Source organism: Plectropomus leopardus, chromosome 21 (assembly GCF_026936395.1).
Source record: "Plectropomus leopardus strain MGB_pleo_1.0 chromosome 21, ASM2693639v1, whole genome shotgun sequence".
Taxonomy (NCBI): domain Eukaryota; kingdom Metazoa; phylum Chordata; class Actinopteri; order Perciformes; family Serranidae; genus Plectropomus; species Plectropomus leopardus.
In genome coordinates this window covers 4,103,113-4,122,038 of record NC_142196.1, presented here as the reverse complement: position 1 = coordinate 4,122,038, position 18,926 = coordinate 4,103,113, and the positions used below count along the sequence as shown (strand labels likewise).

Genomic DNA, 18,926 nt, shown 5'->3' with positions numbered 1-18,926 from the left:
ATCGATCAGTTGACCTGATTTTTTGTTTTTGTATAAAGTTATATAAACATGTTCAGTATGATCTCTTATTTTGTTTTTGCCAATTTTGAACGAAGTGTGTTTTATATTGAGTTAACAAGGCAGATAAGCCTCATCAGTCTTCCGTGACCGAGAGAAAGTTGTGAAAGTCAAAAAGTGTCCAGTTGCACTTCTCAGTTTGATAAGATAAAAAGGCGTGCGAGTATTACTTTTCTTGATATTTTGTGCATTTTTATCGTGTATTTATTGGTCTAAAAATCTGAAAGGAAGAAGCATGCTCGCTGTGGAAGGGGGGTTATCACCACACTCATACCGTTATATACTGTTTGATATCAGGGTTTATACAGCAATCCTTAAGTTAAATTTAATACTTTTTAATACCTTTTTCACTACCTTCAGATTTTTTTAAAAAACTGTCACAACACTAAGTGTCAAGTGTTAATTAGCAACACGTATGGCCCGGCTTAGTTGATCCTGTCGACAAGCTGTTTTTTGAAAAACTGCGCTATTCCAAACTTGACCACGTACCCGGTTTTGCCACAGGTAAACGTCTTCCCAATGTCGGAGTCGGGAAACATTGCTTTGAATAGATCCGCAACTCCTTCATTTGAGTGGAAGGAGTGGTGTTTGACAGCTGTGTTCAGACACCACAGAGCCTCCGCGCGCAATGTTGGTGTGGTGCCCATAGTCACCCGGAGGTCAGACGAAGTTGCAGGAGGAGCAGTAATGCTGGCTTGACCTGTGGCACTAGCTTGTGATGGTTGTGGTGGTGGTGCAGCAGCACACAAAGCTGAAACATCCAGAATTGACTGCTGTCGCCGACCGCGCATTGCATTTGCGTGTTTAGACGATTGCATGTGTGACCTAAGTGCGTTAGCTCCCATCCAGTTGACGTTTACTGTTTTTTTACAAACTGAACAATAAGCTTGCCGGTTATTTCCAAGAACAGGCCTCAGCCATTCCTTAAATGTTGGGTCTTGCATCCAAGCTGTGCGCAAATTTGCATTTCCCCATCACGACAACTAGGTTGTCTGGCCGTTGAAGTAAAAAGCGTGAGCCAGTCCACCCTTGCTGGTGAGCTGAGCGCGCGCGGAGCGAATCGACCACAGAATATGACGTCAGCATCAAACATACAAAGTAGAGGATCTTTGATTATGTGCTGAAGCCCACTCTAACGCAAACTTTAATGGAAAGAATTTCAATAAAAATAGGACACATCATAGTCTGAAAAAAATAATACCTATTTTTTTTTAAAATTATACCTCTAAAACTAAATTTAACACTTTTAATGGCCTTAAATTTGGCAATTTTGATTTATCACTTTTTAATACTTTTTAAAACCCCGCGGAAACCCTGGATATGAAGGTATGAAAACACCCGATATCTCCTCAGCAAACAGGCTCCTGATTTGCTTCTGATTTCAATGTCACTGCACCAAACATGACTATCCTTGATAGTCATGTTTGGTGCAGTCCTCTTGAAATCCCAAGTATTTTACAGAAGATGAAATACATCTGAGAATGATTAAGATGACACATTTCTCGGATCTATATGCACTAAATATTTATGGGTTTTCTATGTGGTTAGGTGTACAGTCTTATGTGGTCAGACTCTGATATGAATTATGTTATAATATCTAATATACTAATGGATGACTCAGCACATCCTGGTTGTGTCCTGCAGATCAACTTCCAGCACTGCTGCAGAGCCTGGCCCCCCAAGCTAGATGTGAACCCTGCCAGAGCATGAAAGGACCCCCGGGTCAGCCAGGAGCACCAGGACCCAAAGGCTCCATGGGAACTCCAGGCTACCCTGGCAGAACTGGCACCCCCGGTTACCCTGGACCTCCTGGGATGCAGGGTCCTGCAGGCCTCAAAGGTGATATGACCCATATCATTAAAACAGCAATGATCAACATGTTATGACAGCTTTATGTTATTAGTATTTAATGCTCCCTTTTAATCCAGTGCTGATGTATCCACTGCGTGAAACGATGACAAAAACCTTTCAATCCGTCTCTTTACCCTGATGAAAACAAGACAATAAATAACAACCCAACTTCATGAACAAGAGCTGGGACAAAATTTATTGTTGCTTTCATCAACGATTAAAATCAAAACAGTGTCAATGATGAACAAATTGGATGTGTTGATGTTCACTGTACCCCATAAAACAAGATCATTAAACGAGCGAGCATCAGTGAGAGTCAGCAGAGCAAAAGACAACAAATACTGAATGCAAAGCCATCTCAATGAGCTGGCTTTGATTTATCACCACTTCGAGACAGGGAGCGACTAATCAGCTGTGAAAGCTGCCAAACTGTACCACTCCACTGCTGGGTACCATTGCTACTGCTTAGGTCAGGAGAACAGCAGGGCGGAACCAGACACTGACAACATTCATGCTCAGCCCAAACTTTTTATCCCAATTATATTCACTAGTTTTCATACCATTTGTCATAATAAAGTGCCTATAAATCTGTACAGTATTTGAGAAAAACATAACTGGTTGCACATTTACTCTATGCCACATGTTTAATGACTTTGTTTCCAGGTCAAAAAGTTTAAAAAGATTAAACCACATCTACAGTCATATTTCATGCACACCAACAGGCTGATGAGCTCTTTGGTTGCAGATGTGGTTCACCATCTGAACCACTCCGGGTAGGAAAACAACCGTCAATAAACAACTGAATAAGAAACATAGAAAATATGTAGAAATAAGTACATAGAGGAGGAAAAAAGTGATGCAGAGCCCATGTCACCAAACATCAAACATATTTCATTCGACATTTTTATATCAAAATGAATGTTTATATCAAAATATTTTCTTTTAAAATTCATCACCAGTATGCAAAAGAGAAAAAAAGGTCAAATTTCAACTAACAAAAAAAATAATCTTTTTTTTTTTTGCATTCATTGGAATTTAACCTTTTTTTCCTTTATTATTACTATTATTTTTTTTTAGAAAGGTGTCTTTTGGTTGCATTTATTGGAGATTACTTTTGTTGTCCCTGAACCCTTTGAAACGTGGAGCAACATCACTTTTCTTGTGCTGCTTTCAGATGCCATTCATAAGTGTTTAGACCTTTGAACTCAGATTAAATTGGTGAAAAAGGCAATGAGCGACAAATTTCAAGAAATCAGTAGATTTAGAAACTTATTTTGAGAAAGCAAAGGTAAATGTCTTGGGAAAAAAAGAAAAAAAAAAGCTAGGGAAAAGTTATACTCATATTTAATTTTAATAATTACATATTCAAAATTAGTACATAAGTATTACATTACTAAGCACTTTGTCCAGGTCTTATATATATATATATATATATATATATATATATATTTTTTTTTTTTTTTTTTTAAACAATTTTCTTGTATTTTTCTTGTACTTTTTTTCTTTTACTAATTTCTTGCTAATCTTGGGGTCATTTTTTTTTTTTTTGCTCATTGCCCTTGTCCTGTGTTTTTTTTTTTTTTTTTAAAGCAAATTTGTTCTGGTTTCACAGGGTTAACCTTGATAAAACAAAATTTGGCATGTAGATGAGGTAGACCTATGATGAATTATAATAAAAAGTATATGATATAGACATTAATTATGATATACATTCTTGATATGTTTTTCTCAAGATACGTTTGTTGTTTTGTAATATGGCCTCTGCATCACTGTTTTTTCTTTCTTTTTCTTTATTAAATTCTTGATTGTTGATTGTTTTACCAACCTGAGTGGTTCAGATGGTTAACTGGACTCGCCACCATCGAGCTTGTCAGCCTCATTATGTATAAGTGTGGCTCCAATTTCTCAAATATTTTGACCTGCCAAAGATCCAAGCAGGATCAAAATGTTGTCTTGCTTAAACTTGTGTGGCATGGAGTAAGAGTGCAGGCGTTAATCTTTTCCTTGTGTACGTTTTTTTTTTTTCTCACTTTTTTGATAGCCGTGCACCTACATGATCTGGGTGTAATTGCTCTATGGCAAAATTATGATCGCTACCAAGACAAAAAACAATCCTATAAGGTGCATCTTCTTTTGTATCTGATTGCAACAGTCCTCATAATTCTAAAAATCTAAAACAAAACACAATAAATGTTGAGTATGAATAATTTTCACTCCAGCCACCCAAAAAAGAAAAAAAAACCTGATGGTACTATTTTTACATTTTATAAAATAGGTAGGGTAGGAATTTGGTGTAAGCAGCATTACTAATCTTGAAACCATTTTTTGTCATACTTAGGGCTGGAGCGGTGGGTTGACGTAATCAACGTAATTGTATATACGTCGATTCACGTAACGTGCATTGTCACACCGTTTCGAACAGTGCGCGCCATGAGAGCGTGAGCAGCGCCAATCGTGTTGTTTTTTGTTTCGGCGCTCGTGTATCAAGTTAGAGCGTGCACACTGCTCACACGAGGAGCGCTTGTCAGGCGCGTCTGAGCTGCGTGTCAGCTGCAGCACATCTAGAGAAACGGTGGCTCGCCGTTTTTTAATGCATGATGCTCGTGTTTGTTGACCTTGTAACACTTTATACTGCAGTTTAAAGTGTCTCTCTCTCTGTCACAGACAAGAGGAAATACAAAGATGTTTGTTTTACCTCAACTTCCTGGGTTCCCTTTCAAAACAAAAGCTTTCTGACTAGTCTATGTGGACAGAATGCCATCAGTTGCTGACACAATGCATTTTATTTTGAAACATTTACAGGATGGGGTTGTCAGCTGTGCAGGAGCTTGTATAACTTCATAAATGAGTGGAATATGTGCTAATAAATATGAAAATACAGCACTCATATCAGCAGGCAGCTGTATGCCTTAAGGCCCAGTTAAGGCTGGTCTATTTTGATGCAGAAAGAATGTATTAGTTATTATTATTTCTGTTAGAGAAAAGTTATAATGTTATTCAAATTGCACTAATTTTACTGTAAGATGTTTTGTTGGGCTGCTAGATTTGAGGTTTGTTACTGTAACAAAGAGTAACTGTTTTGTTAATTGACTTGAACATTGTTTTATTTATTTTGCTGTTGAATTGCTAAACGTAGATTGCACTACACTCATTTTACTTTAGGTACTTATCATATCAGACTGTAAAACACAGATAACCAGTTAAGACTGGGCTATTTTTGTTGGGGAATAATGCCCTGCAGCATTTTAAAATGTTATTTTCTGTAAATTTGGGTGGTTGCAGATTTTGCTGGTATGTGTTTGTGTGTCTCGTGGGGTGGGTGAAATATGCAAATTATGCTAATGTTATTTTCAATAGTTTAATAATTCAGTTTGATAGCCTATAAAAACAATACACACAAATGACAGTGAGTGTCCGACTGTCACTTTGTGATCAGGCTCTAAAGCTCAAACTCAGGATTATTAGCCTTCACTCAACACAGACTACAAAATCGCCTCCTTATTAACCGAGGTCTCGGCTCTGTATGTACTGTATGTATGGGGTGATGTAATATGTTATCTATCACATTCAGTGAGCGTGGTGTAAGGTGTAAGTACTGTTTCGCTCCTTGCGTCTGCTTTGTCAACAAGCTGTGGACGGTCAGCAAGACGAGCATCTGAAACTTTGGCAGCTACAACTCTCGCTCTGCACCTCACTAACAGCAAGCAAATGTTAGGCACGCCCACAACGCCCGGTGGGAGTAACAGCACAGCTTGGAACAGCACACACTCACACACACAACCTCGCACTTAAACACAGCCTCACTGTGGCAAGCGCAAAACTGGGCTTTTGTTAAAACGCTGTCATTTATAAAGTATTGGTATTAATAAAAGGTGGTATTGTATCGTATTGAACAGCTCGGTACCGCAATACTTTCCTAGTATCGGTATACGGTGCAACACTACCAAAAACAACTATTGCAATTATGTGCATCAGATTTCTTCAAGTAATAGCATAGATTCATCCTCTACTCTGCCTCTGGATAACAGCAGTCTTACAGTGTTAGGTTCGACTGAAAACGCTGAGAGAAAAGACTGTAATCTGGACTTGGAGACCAGAGTTTAATAAGAAAGCCTGTGCCTTAAATTGGAGGCATGGGAGTTTGAAAGAGGTGGAATTGTAAAACCTTTGGAGGCTCTAATGAAAGACACAATTAAGTTTCAGTGTGGGAAGTGGAGGATCAACCATTTTGGAGTTTCTACAGGGACGCTAGAGAATAAATAAATGTCCATTTATCCATCTCTCTCACTGCAGCACTGGACTAGCTGCTTTAGAAGGAGCATTGCCTCCTGCAGCTCTCACTCTGACAGCTCATTTATAGACGCTCTAATGCTATTTTCTAAAGCACACATACTATATCCCCAGGTGACATGGGACAAAGAGGGCTCAAAGGCAGCAAAGGAGAAGGTTACAGTGGACCTCCAGGACCACCTGGACAGCCAGGTATGTAAAAAGCCCATCTATCAGCCTGTTTTTGGAAATGTCTTCACCCATTAGGCTATTTCAGCAACTTAACTGCAATGTTCTGACATCTGGCCTTTCAGGTCCGTGCATTTTTAACAAAAATGCATCAAGGTTGTTTGCCATGTTACATTTTTAATAAATATGTGGGTGGACCCTGTTTGTACTTCATTTTCAGTGAATACTTTTACTGTGAGCTGGGTCGGTGGGGTGAAGCCAAGTTACAGACAGTGAGGGCTGTATTTCTCTGTGAAAGCGGTAGCAGCTTATTAATTCATGACTAGATGTAATTTATGATCCAGCTTGTGCTATTTTTAGTCTACAGAAGAACTATCATCAAATTCAACAGAATTTTCTAGCCTTACATGAGGCAGAAATAACAGTAACAGCTGTGTTTTATCTTATTTCACTGCAGGGATTCAAGGTCCCCGTGGCTTTGATGGAATCGGCCATCCAGGAAACCAGGGAATTCCTGGGAAACCGGGACCACCAGGAGATCCAGGGAAACGGGGCAACTCTGGACTTCCAGGAGTTTGTGACGTTTCCATGTGTTATCAGACCTACAACCTCAGGGAACATTACAGCAAAGGACCCAACGTCTGACCACACAGAGTGGAGGAGGCTGCCATTGAACACACCCACGTGTTTGGAGGAAGCGATTTACTGTAACACTGACTAACAGAGATGTGTGTGAATGGTGACTCCTCTATGACAGTGTGTGTGGAGAACAGCTGCACTGGAGGAAGCAATAACCTCATATGTTGAGTAAAACTGAAAATTAGGTTGGTTCATGATTACATGATTCATGATCAAAGATGGTCAGCAGGGTGGTGACCAAAAAACTTCAAAACTCGGAACCTTTGTACAGCAGGTTTACACGGTGAAGTCCGATCATGAGGAGACCAGATGAGCACCACAGTGGTTGTAACTGACTTCTGTTTTTTTTTTTGTGTGTGTAGAGACACAGCTAGGATTCGGACTTACATTAAATATAGCTACCTCCTGTTTTACCTGAGTTACTCTTTATGTTTAAGTCAATGTTACTGAAATCTTTGCAAATGAGACATGACGCTTGTAGGCTAACATCACCACCAGTCCCATCAAATTTCAACACTCTTTAACACTTTTTATGAATAAAATTAAAAGAGTACTTCATTTTTGTATGCCTAATAAGCAGTGACAGACCTAACACATTTGACACCGTGGGCAAGCTTCCCCTGGTGCCCCCCAACCCCCCCAAACATTTCAAAATTGTATTTTTTTTTTATTGTATTTATTACAAACAAGAATAAAAGCTAATGAGAAACCATCACAAATAAACAACTTAGCTAACAAACAATAATAAATAACGAACAATGTAATTTGAAACAATTTTGTCTTGTTTCTCTTTTTCTGGATGGCCATGTCTTTTAATTTTCTCTTACTGTCATGCTGCCCACATCCACTCCACCACACCCATCAATGTTCTAGCACATTCTGGCTGTAATAATCACTTACTTATGAACTAGATAAACTTAAGTGGTGCCCCTATGACAGAGCAATCGTTAACATTAGATCTTTGGATTATTTTCACAGTAAAGATTTTTATACAAGTGATAGCTGTGGTTAGAAACATTATGCCAGTTTTGGTGGTCTTAAGTCAAAGGTCAAGGTCACTGTGACGTCCTCTGTCTCTTTATTGTGAACAAGAAAAAAAAATAATTTTTTTTCAAATTTGGCACAAACATCCACTTGGACTCAATGACAAACTAATAGTTTATAGTGGTCAAAGGTCAAGGTCACTGTAACCATGTGTCCATCCCATTCTGGTGAACGCAATATCTCAACAATCGCTTGAGGGAGTTTCCTTAAATTTGGCACAGACATCCACTTGGACTCAAGAATGAGCTGATTCGATTTTTGTGGTTGAATATAATGATGACGTTAATGTAGTATTAAAGTACTTTGAGTGGTCAATAAGACTGGAGAAGCGCTATACAAGTACAGTCCATTTAGCATTTACGTGACGACATTTTAAATCAAAAGGTTTAAAGGTCAACTTTACTGTGATATTATAGTATTATACATAAACCCTTTTCTGGCCATTATTCAGCATCATAACTCGGGAACACAAGGGGACACATTTGGTCAAATACTGAATTGGTGAAACTAGACCTTGAAATTGTGCTGATTGTTTAGATCTTCTGTGCTGCTGGTGGGAAGATGTGTGTGAAGCATCCATGTTTTCACATTCATGGATGTATACTGCAATTGCAACCTGATTGGTGCACAGCGGCATACATCCGCAGGGAGGTAATTCTAGTTTTTAGGGGGGAGCCTATAGGTAGATGCACCACAGCCAAAAAGACCTTGGGCTTTCCTATTTGGGCCAATGTGGCAAAACAGATGAGTCTCCTCCTGACAACCATGAAAGACTCACGTCCTCTTTAATTAATAATAATAATGAATTTATTCCCGACTATAAGTACATATTTTAAAAAGTGCATAGATTCAACAGATGTGAATAAGAATTAGCACTCATGATGTGCTTTTAAAGTCGCAGTTCCCAGAGGGTTTATATCAACCAGTGAGATTATTCCTGCCTTCAGCGTAGATCTGGCTGAGAGAAATGATTGTGTCTACAAATGATGTGAAAAGTACAGTACACTCTTGACAGGTATGCGTCATGGTGGGAGAACGGGACATTCCATTTTCACATGATTATTTTGTGAAAGGTTAGCTAACACTCAAAGATAAGAGTCTGAAGAAAAGTTCATAAGTTGAAATCACTCGAAACAACACAGTTAGTTTGCAGTGCATTATTTCACTGTCAGCCTGCTTCTCGTGCATCCTACATGTAATCCCCTCTGGTGGAAAAACATATTCTATCATCTATTGTGTTCCAGGCACCAGGGGCTGTGCTAATCCATCACTGCGACACACGGGGTTGTAAGAACCCTGTCACTGTCTATTTTTACAGATCATATTTGTTTTCATGTTTGCCAATATTATATATTTTGCATTGCTTTTTTGTTCGTGGATTACAGTGACTTCTCAAATAGCGGCCTTTATTTACCTCAGCTGCAGATTTATGCAGGTTTATGTTATTGACGGGGCCTTTGTTTCTAGTTCCTCCCTGTTTCGTAAAAATATTTCAGTAAAAATCCTCCCTTTTTATCAAGATGCATCCATTATAATTTGCTCAAACTAAAGACTTTGCTCATGTTTACTCTAAGTGCCTTCGTAATTTCAGTATATTACAGTTTTCATAGCTTTAATTCCAACACTACAACAAAGTCATGCAACACTCACCACTCTGCTGCTCTTTTGTTTATGAGTCTGAATTCATTTTGTGTCTGAATTCTGGGTTTGTTTATTCATGGCTACACAATTAGCAGCTGCTTTCTATCCTTGGTTTTCAGAGTGCTTTTTTGTTGGGCTCACTGTTTGACTATGTTTATTTTTGTGAAGTTATACAGTAGGCCCACAATGTGACTGGACAGATACATTTTACAAACTTTCAATGCTTTTAAATGACAACTCTCGCATGTTATTTTCAGCTTGTGGGACAATTAAAACTATGGTCTCAATGCTACAGTCCATTTAAAGCCCATTTACTCAGCCAAAGAATTTCAGAAGAGCTGTGTATTCAGCTTCATCAGCTATGAGTAGAAATGTCACCACAGTGAAAACAGGTCTATGGAGCTGAATAAAGCAGCTATTTCAGATCCAGATTCTGCAACAATAAGTTGCCACAGGCAGGAATAAAAGAGTGAAACAATGTGTTAGCATGGAGCAAAATAAGATATGCTTATTTATTATTTACACAAATTCAGAAGTCTGTTTTTCCATTCCCATTTACAGAAAGTATGGGTTGTTTTATGGTCTTGTCCCAGTTTCCTAAGAAGAAAGACTTAACAATCCATGTTTGGTTACAACTGATAAGACAAACATGTCACAGACCTCAAACAACTCCAAATGTCTTGTAGAGTAGCAAACTGGGCAGCACCTCTTCAAAGAGTTCAGACTTTAAAATGCCAGATACCAGACTGTTGTTTGTTGCACTGTAAAGTTGTCAAATTAAACTTGGCAGTTTTCAAGTTATCACTGCAGCAAGAATGGCAAACCGTGTTTTCATTCAAGTCCTATAAAGTAGTGTGCATCAAGCCAGCAGTCCTGCCAGAAGAGTGACAATTTTAGCGTGACTTTCCTACTGTGTATTATTATTGTTATTTTTGCAAATCATTATTTTTCGAAAATTTAATATGTATATGACTTTACCGTTTGAAGATATAAAAAACTTTGTTGTATGTGCCAAATTGTTTAACTTCCAGCTTTTCAGTTTGTTTGATGGCAACAATTATGTCATTTTAAGTTTAAGTTTTAGTTCATCTTCTGGGGACCATAAATAAGTTTTAAAAATGTCATTACAATATGTATAATGATTGTAAATTGTGTATAAAGTTGATATTTTGGCCCGTGAATAGTACTTAAGGAAACTTCATGGAATATGGCGTGGGTTCTTCCTCAGAAGAACTTGAATTCCATGACGATATGAGTTAGGGTTTGACAATACCTGTTGAAAAATGAAATACTAATATAACTGGACTGAATAAAAATGTCAGGAGTTATCATTGTCCCCTAAACCAATGTTCATGTACAACTTATTTGAACCATATCATTCCATACCACACCATACCATACCACACCATACCATATCTCACCATACCATACCATACCATACCATACCATACCATACCATACCTCACCATACCTTACCATACCATACCATACCATACCATACCATACGAAACGAAAACGTACCTTACCATAACATACCCTACCATACCCTACCATACAATGATTCCATACCAAACCAAACCAAACTGTACCGTACCATACCATACATCATACTAAATTGGTCCAAACTAAAGGACGAATAGCCAGAATATTTTGTCTTCTGCTGCTTCACTTTTGACCTTTATATTTTTTATCTGTTTGTTGTGAGTTCCAAAACTATATAGAAACACAATACCAAATTGCTAGTAAGTTAAAAGTATCCCTTTAACCAAGTGTTTTACTTGCCTAAACCTGATAACAAATGGGACTCACTGACACAGAAATACTGCGGTAAAATTGGATAAATTGTGACTGTTGGCAGACAGAGTGACATCTCCACCATCAAAGTCACATGCTTTGTACACCCAACCACCCTCTCCTAGTTTAGGCTATTTGCAGCACTACATCTACGTGACGCAGCTTACTTCTGCTACTGAGTAAGTTACAGTTTTTCTGCTGAGTACAGTCTCACATTTAATACTGTGACAGTGTTAAGCATGTCTCTGTGGTTGATCTTAACAAGGATATCTTTAAAAAGCGTGCTATAGTCTTTTTTCAAGTGCTGACAACCACCAAAAAAAGTGTCAGTTTATCAGTGACCATCTTTACTGCAGAAGCAGCCTATGCAGTGCGAGGGGTGATTTCCAAGTTAAGTCAGAACACTTCATGGAAACAGGTGTTTGCATTATCTTGTCTTTCCTCTGTATTTTTTGATATTTATAGCCTTTTTCAAAGAAAACATTACTTATAATAAAGGTTTGTTTTAATATAAAATTATTTTACAACCAAACGTATACTGCAGTGTAAATACAAATTGTTCAAAATATGTATTAAAATACCATTGTAAGCATTGCATTTTAACAGCATTTATTATGTCACTCTGACTTTTCACTGACTTCTTAAAGAAAGCTTTCATGAATGATATTTCTGTCAGTGAAGGTTTTTGATAAAACAAATTACATATGAATACAGTTTTATTTAAAGGCAGCTCTCTACAAACCTACCCTTAGTTCAACTATTGATCAGGAATATATAGTTTGACTGACACAGTGACTTTACTATGTTGTCTTGATCTTGTTAGCACGTTTACACCATAAAGGTAAAATTGGTGCTAACTAGATCTGCTTTCACAACTTAAAACTAGGGTTGTCTTACGATACATTACTTTAATCAAAATTAATTGCAGAATTTCTGTTGTTCACTGAGATTAATCTCATTTTTTTAAAATCAGATTTTAAATCCCATTACTTTGCATTTTAAAACAGTTCTGAAGTCTATATTGACAAGCTTCATCAATTCTTACCAGATTGTCTTAATTAGGAATCAAATGGTGGCAATAATCTACATGGGTCTAGCATAAAGTGTTTATGTGTGAAAAGGGGAGAGTCATGGGTACCCACAGAAGCCATTGTCATTCAGAGATCTGGAGGTCAGAGGTCAAGAGACCCCTGTGAAATGGTTATTTTTACCAAAATTGCTAAATTTAGCCTAACTTTGGAGCTTTATTCCATCCCTTTACTGAGAAGTTAGCACAACATGACGTGTACCACTAGATTCCTCAAGTTTTCTTGTTTTATACGATACAGTATCACTCTAGCTTTAGCACTCAGCCCAGTACAGCCTCTTAAAGAAAGAAATGTTGTCTGGCAGTTAATGTGACTTAACATGTTAACTATGGACCTTAATTGCATCATCATTAACGCGTTTATGCTGACAGCCCTAAATTAAATGAGTTTTTGCCACTCACTTCGTTTTGCATTCCACTGCATGCACTTAATTATGTATCCTACTTCATGCACTTCACCATGCATCCTGCTGTGTGCACTTAATTTTGTATCCTACTACGTGCACAGCCTATTGTGCACGTAGTAGGATACAAAATTAAGTGCACAATAGGCTAATTTGAAATGAGCCAGGCCTGTGCAGAAGGGATCACTGCCAAGATTTGTGTCTGACTTCATACTTCAACAGCTTTGTGGTCTTGCACAAGTAACAATAATAATCTCACACCCTTAGTTTTTAAAGCCAGGCCCTGCAATTGCTCTCAACCAACTTCAAAGCCCAGGGGATGATGGGAAACACCTGGCTCTCACATGATCTGACAGTGGATTGCTTCAGATGTTGACTCAGCAACATGATGTTTTATATAAACTTTTCATTTACAGTGAATTGTATTTCTTGTTGTATTTCTTTCCTCTGTGCTCAAATGTTAATGTTTTTGATGTTTTTATGTGGTTCGTGGCATGGTGGGGTAGCGGTTAGCACTGTTGCCTCACAGAAAAAGGGTTCTGGGTTTGAATCTGAGGAGGGGGTGGCAGCTTCTGTGTTGAGTTTGCATAGTAATAATAAGTTTATATAAGTTTATATTTAACCCCACAATACCGAACAGAATAAGCGGTTAATGAATGAATGTAGTTTGTACACTAATTCTGAACATCAGCTGGTTTATATCCAGCAGCAAACTGATGTGATGCTGATTTACGTGAGAATTCACATCAAATGGAGCTTGAACATAAATTACAGATCACCTGGAAAGCATTTTAATAAGCTACTGTGTCATAACTCAAACTGCGAACAAACTCATGCATGGGTCTGATAACATTTTTGTTAAATCGCAATCAGATCTTACAAGATGCGAGTGTTCACCCTCTAAATCTGGATCGACATCACCTTTCTTGTGCCAGATTCAGACACTTTTCACCAGTATTTTAACCTTTGAAACCTGAGCAAAAAGGTTTAATTCTCTTCAAAAACATGGAAAATGCAATGAGCAAATTGCAAGAAATTGGTAAAAGGTTTCTTTGTTTTTTTGGAAACAAAGAAAATGGTTTGAAATCGGTTTGATTTGTTTCAAAAACATGGGAAAAAGACAAAGAGCAACTTGACAAAAAATGTCAAGCAAATAAGTAGATTTGGAAAATTTAAAAAAAAAAAAAAAAAGGAAAAGAAAAAAGAAAAAAATTTGGCAAAAATGGCTAGATTCTTATCAAGTCATGTTGAGGATTATGTTATAGAATTGTTAGAATTTTATTCTGAGACCAGAAAATGATTGCATACAAATTATTTCCACATAATTTACGTATTTGGAAACATTACCACCAAAAGATACCACACTGTACTAAAGATAAGGACAGGGCAATGTCGCCCATGCTCTTCACTGTTGTATAAAAAGGATATAAATGTAGGAAATGTAAAGGAAATGTAGGATCCAGTGTTCCCAGAGCTTAAATAATACACGGAACTAAAAACCACAATAGGCTCATCTGAAAGTGGAAACAGGTGAACAGGTAAATTAGAGTCAGGTGAAGGCATGAGGGCTTCTGGTGAACTGGTAGAGAAAGGCAGGTCTGGGAAGTTAAACAAGAGCACAACGAGAGAGCCAGAGATCCTCCACTCAACACATTTATCTATTTTTCATTAAAGGAGCTGATGTTTTCCATCCATCAGAGTCCTCTACTTATTAGGTCACGACATCCCCTAATCTCACACAAATGTGGATACCATAAGGCCCTGTGTGCTCAAACAGGTGTCTCAACTTTTTCTAGCTCACCCTACTTAGGTTTAACTTGGGTAAAAATTTGCAAGAATTACATGAGGTCAAGTTTACTTCTCAGATATATGCCAATCAAGCACAGTCTTAACATGCCAAAACACTCCAAAGCAAGGGAGCCTGATTCCTTAAAATAGGTAAAAGCACACACGGTTAATTGTGGAAGGCATTTAGATCTCATAGTTTTGGTCTAGGCTCCATAAACTCTAAATGTATCATGTGTCAGTTCAAAAATTCAATACATGTTACCAACTATCGAGTATCCACAAAGCCTGATGTGACTTCTTCCTGTGTGTCACAAAGCTCCACTGTTGTCCTACTCTATTACTCAACTACTCAAACACATCAGTAAGACAGACTGTTGGAATGAGTAACATTTTCCTTCATTGCCATTAACACACACACTCTGCTTTATTTGGACCAAATGCCAAATACATGGTATTGCTGTATTAATCCGCCACTGGAAATAGTTCCAAATGCACTAATTCCTCCTGTTCGAATAACCTTTGCTAGAAACTACAGTCACCAGCTGCTTAAGCAAATAACTGAGTCTTTTTTAAAAACAAAACTATCCAGCCCATTCTTATTCCGAAGTCGTCAAATACTGCTGCTTTGTCAGTGATTTTGGCAAAACATACCGACACCAAAAGCAATAGCGGTGGTATGATACACTGCCAGACAGCAACAGTTTGTAATGTAACCAGACAGAACCTGTTACAGTGTTATGATACGCTGCTGGTTAGGTGGACTGCACCTGACTATGACATGGTATGGTATGGTATGGTGACAATGAAATATATGGAGTACAAGACTCCTTGTAGGGTGAGGGGGACACTGGTCCAACTAACCCCAGACTTTCACCTGCGTCCTGTGTGAATGTAGAGCCAAACCATGATGTTTTTTTCCTAAATCTAACAACTCATGCCTTTGTAGCCTAATCCTGACAATGTGCTTTTGTTCACATCTCAGTGTCGGTTGCCATGTGCTTTTATTACCTAAACATAGCCATGTGCTTCTGTTGCCTAATCCCAACCATGTGCTTTTGTTGACATTCTGGCATCATGGAATGTCACCAGCAGACACAGGAGGATACCTAGTCTGTAGATGCGATGGTTGACAAAGTGGCAATATGTGATGACCTAGGATGAGAACGTGTTGATATATTTGTGAGGTCTGAGGACTAACACATTGGTTTTGGTCTTTTCAGAGGAATTGTTGACAATATAAGTAAAGAAAAGGTAATAACTGCATACTTTTTACGTGCTGCAAAAGTTAACAAAGACACAGTTTCAATCCTACTTGAATTTTCATGAGGGCAAAATTAAGTTAAAACCATGCCTATATTATACATAATGAACACCAATAGATTGACAAGTTCTATGATTGCAGAAGCGGTTAACCTTCTAAACTCTGCAGGGTGTAAAACAATAATGACAATAAACAATTCAATGAATTGTTTGGCCATATGAAAAATAAAAAACAGGCTTTTCCTGTAAGTTGCTCTTCTCTGCTGCTCTCAGCTTTTGTAATTTGCAGTAGTCAGTAGCAGCAAAGTATGAACACGCAGTTTCTTGGAGTAATTCCATCATGTGCGAGCTAATGTTTATCCTGCGCTGGGGTGAAGAATGGAGCAGAGGGGTTGTTTGTCCAAATCCCCTGACAGAGATCTGAGTGGGGTTTAGTGAGTGAGCATTGATCTCCTTTCTCCCTCATTTAAGACTGTTAACGTGCCTTTACAACGACATTTAATGTGCAAATCCCCCATCAGCTCACTTCATGCATCTGAACTCACTGAACCTGCCGCACACACTCAAACACACTGTCTACTGATACCAGCGTGTTCTCAAGAAAGCTGTCTGTCGTAAGGAACGTTAGTAATACTCACTGGGGAGGCATTCAAGCTTAATCTCCTTTACTTGGAAACATGATTTTACCCTCTGTGGGGACAAATCATTATCATGCTGCTGTTTTTGACAAAATAATCAGAGGATAGCATGACAAACACATTTTCCTCAGCTCACTTTGGAGCATCACTGCTGAGACACAATAGTTCACCTGAAAACAAGATATCTACTAATTACAGTAACTATTGTTACCCTACAGGTCATCCCATAACTACATCATGTTAGGTGCAGTATGTTGGAGATTCTGTTTCTGCTCCTTTCTTATCTCTTGAGAGACGAAGTGTCAAAATGCATTTATGATTTCCTTACAGGAAACCATTGCCAAATATCCTCTTAGGTGCGCTTGATAAAGCAACAGTGCACATACTTGTATTTTGACAAATGTATTTCTGTGGCCTTTGCTAGATGTATGACACAAAATGAAATCATGGATAAAAACAGTTTATTCAGACTCACAAGTCCAAGATTCAGTGGAGTTTTGTTATATGCTAAGTAGGGCTGGGTGACATGGCTTTAAAATAATATCACAATATTTCTGGGCTATATCTGGATACACTATATGTATCTAGATATTTGGAAACCTCCCATAAACTACTGTTAACTGCTAAAATACAATGATAAACTATATTATATATTACTAAAATATTGTTATAATGTTAAATAAAGAAAGTATAAAGTTAAGAAAAGTACTAATACAGCAAAGTTGAATAAAGTTGTTTTTGCTGTGAACTTGAAGCAGTTCATATAAACTACACATCTGAGCGAGGTACCACTCATGCTAGATATACAGGAGAGCATCTGTGTTTAACCAAACAAAAATAAGTAAATAAATAACGCAAGGTTTTTTGTGCTGAATGCTGAGTTTTAACACCAGTGAGAGGTTGACCTAACAACACATCACAAAAAACAGACTGTACGATATCTAACAGGCAAATGGTGTTTTCACCAAATGATATGCTTAAACTAAAGTTAAGTAGGTTAGGGTTTGTAAAGTAAAGTTACATAGGTTAGCTTTTGGAAAGGTCAAATTTTCAAGAAGTTAATTTACATAAGTAAGTGTCAGGTAAAGAAACATGGTTGGGCATTATCATATTATATACCTAACATAAAGTTACATAGCTTAGGTTTAGACAACTAAGATAAGATTTTGGAAAAGTTAACTTGATTTCACCTAGGACACAAACAATAGTCTCCTGGGGAAAAGTTGTGAGTTTGCTTGACCCTTCTACAACCCCAATCTTCCTCCTTACATGGACTCTCTGTAACTTCCTTCTTTACTTCCATTAATAACATGATCACAGCCTGCCCAATTACATAAGTTATATACAAATTCTGATGTATTACTTTTTGTCTGAAAACACCCTGCATAGAGCTAACACTAGCTAGCTAACACACCCTTCTTCCTATAAAGCAGGATTAACACAACATGGCCCCTCACAGGTTAATTTGGCAGATTTTGAGTCCCAATTTGAGGCTGGTCTGAACAGATTATCTGCCCGACTGATCCTGCAGTGTGAAGGGGATTGCATGCATAAAGCTGTTGTTACTGACTGGATCAGAGTCTCCCCAGTTATAAAATCTTAACATTGTTTTATGCTTACAACTTAAAATCAACGGAACGAACAGAGATGGAGAATTGAGCAGAAACGTAATGGTCAATGAGAGAAAGCTGACCGGGAGGTGTCACCGACATGTTTGACACTAGTTTTTCGGTGCAAAAGACAGCAACTACAAGTACAACCAGATGACGACGACAGACCTGCATGTTTGTTTTTTCTTATGTTGCGTTTGATCATGAGTCTTGGATATTTCTGTCTCTTTTTTGTGTGCCCTTACAATTAAAATATTGAAAATTGTTTTTTAAAATTAGTTAAGATTTGAAAATCTTCTTGTGTGCACCAGGCTAGAGCCCTGTTACCACAAAGATAAGATAATCTTTCATAAGTCCAACAGTGGGCAAATTTGCAGTGTTACAACAGCAGAGCGGAAAAACAAGAAACATCAGTAAAAACAAACAGCAAGATACATAAAGAAGTAAACAGTGAAAAAGCAAAATATAAGTAGACAGACTACACGGTTGAATTCTCATTTTGCATATAGATAATATTTAGATTGCACAGTTTAGTTTACACGGATGTTTCACATGATTGATGATTGTCAGTTTTGCAGTATGGGGGGAACTGGGAGCAGTGCTGAATATCAAGTGTGACAGGAAGGAAGGACCGTGGTATCTCTCCTTCACACAC

General features: G+C 37.9%; 1 protein-coding gene and 1 long non-coding RNA gene across 2 annotated transcripts in view; one reads left to right on the top strand and one right to left on the bottom strand.

The window, feature by feature from the left end:
- LOC121960882 (uncharacterized) overlaps positions 1 to 11,050 on the top strand; it is an 80,796-nt gene extending 69,746 nt beyond the window's left edge. The window contains exons 29-31 of the mRNA XM_042510768.2: positions 1,702 to 1,896; positions 6,313 to 6,390; positions 6,824 to 11,050. Coding sequence (XP_042366702.2) covers positions 1,702 to 1,896; positions 6,313 to 6,390; positions 6,824 to 7,011 — 461 coding nt within the window. The 3' untranslated portion in view covers positions 7,012 to 11,050. The remainder of the gene's footprint in view (positions 1 to 1,701; positions 1,897 to 6,312; positions 6,391 to 6,823) is intronic.
- The window catches only part of LOC148185981 (uncharacterized), a 209,893-nt gene that overhangs the window by 84,465 nt on the left and 106,502 nt on the right, over positions 1 to 18,926 (bottom strand). The gene's annotated exons all lie outside the window — the stretch shown is intronic.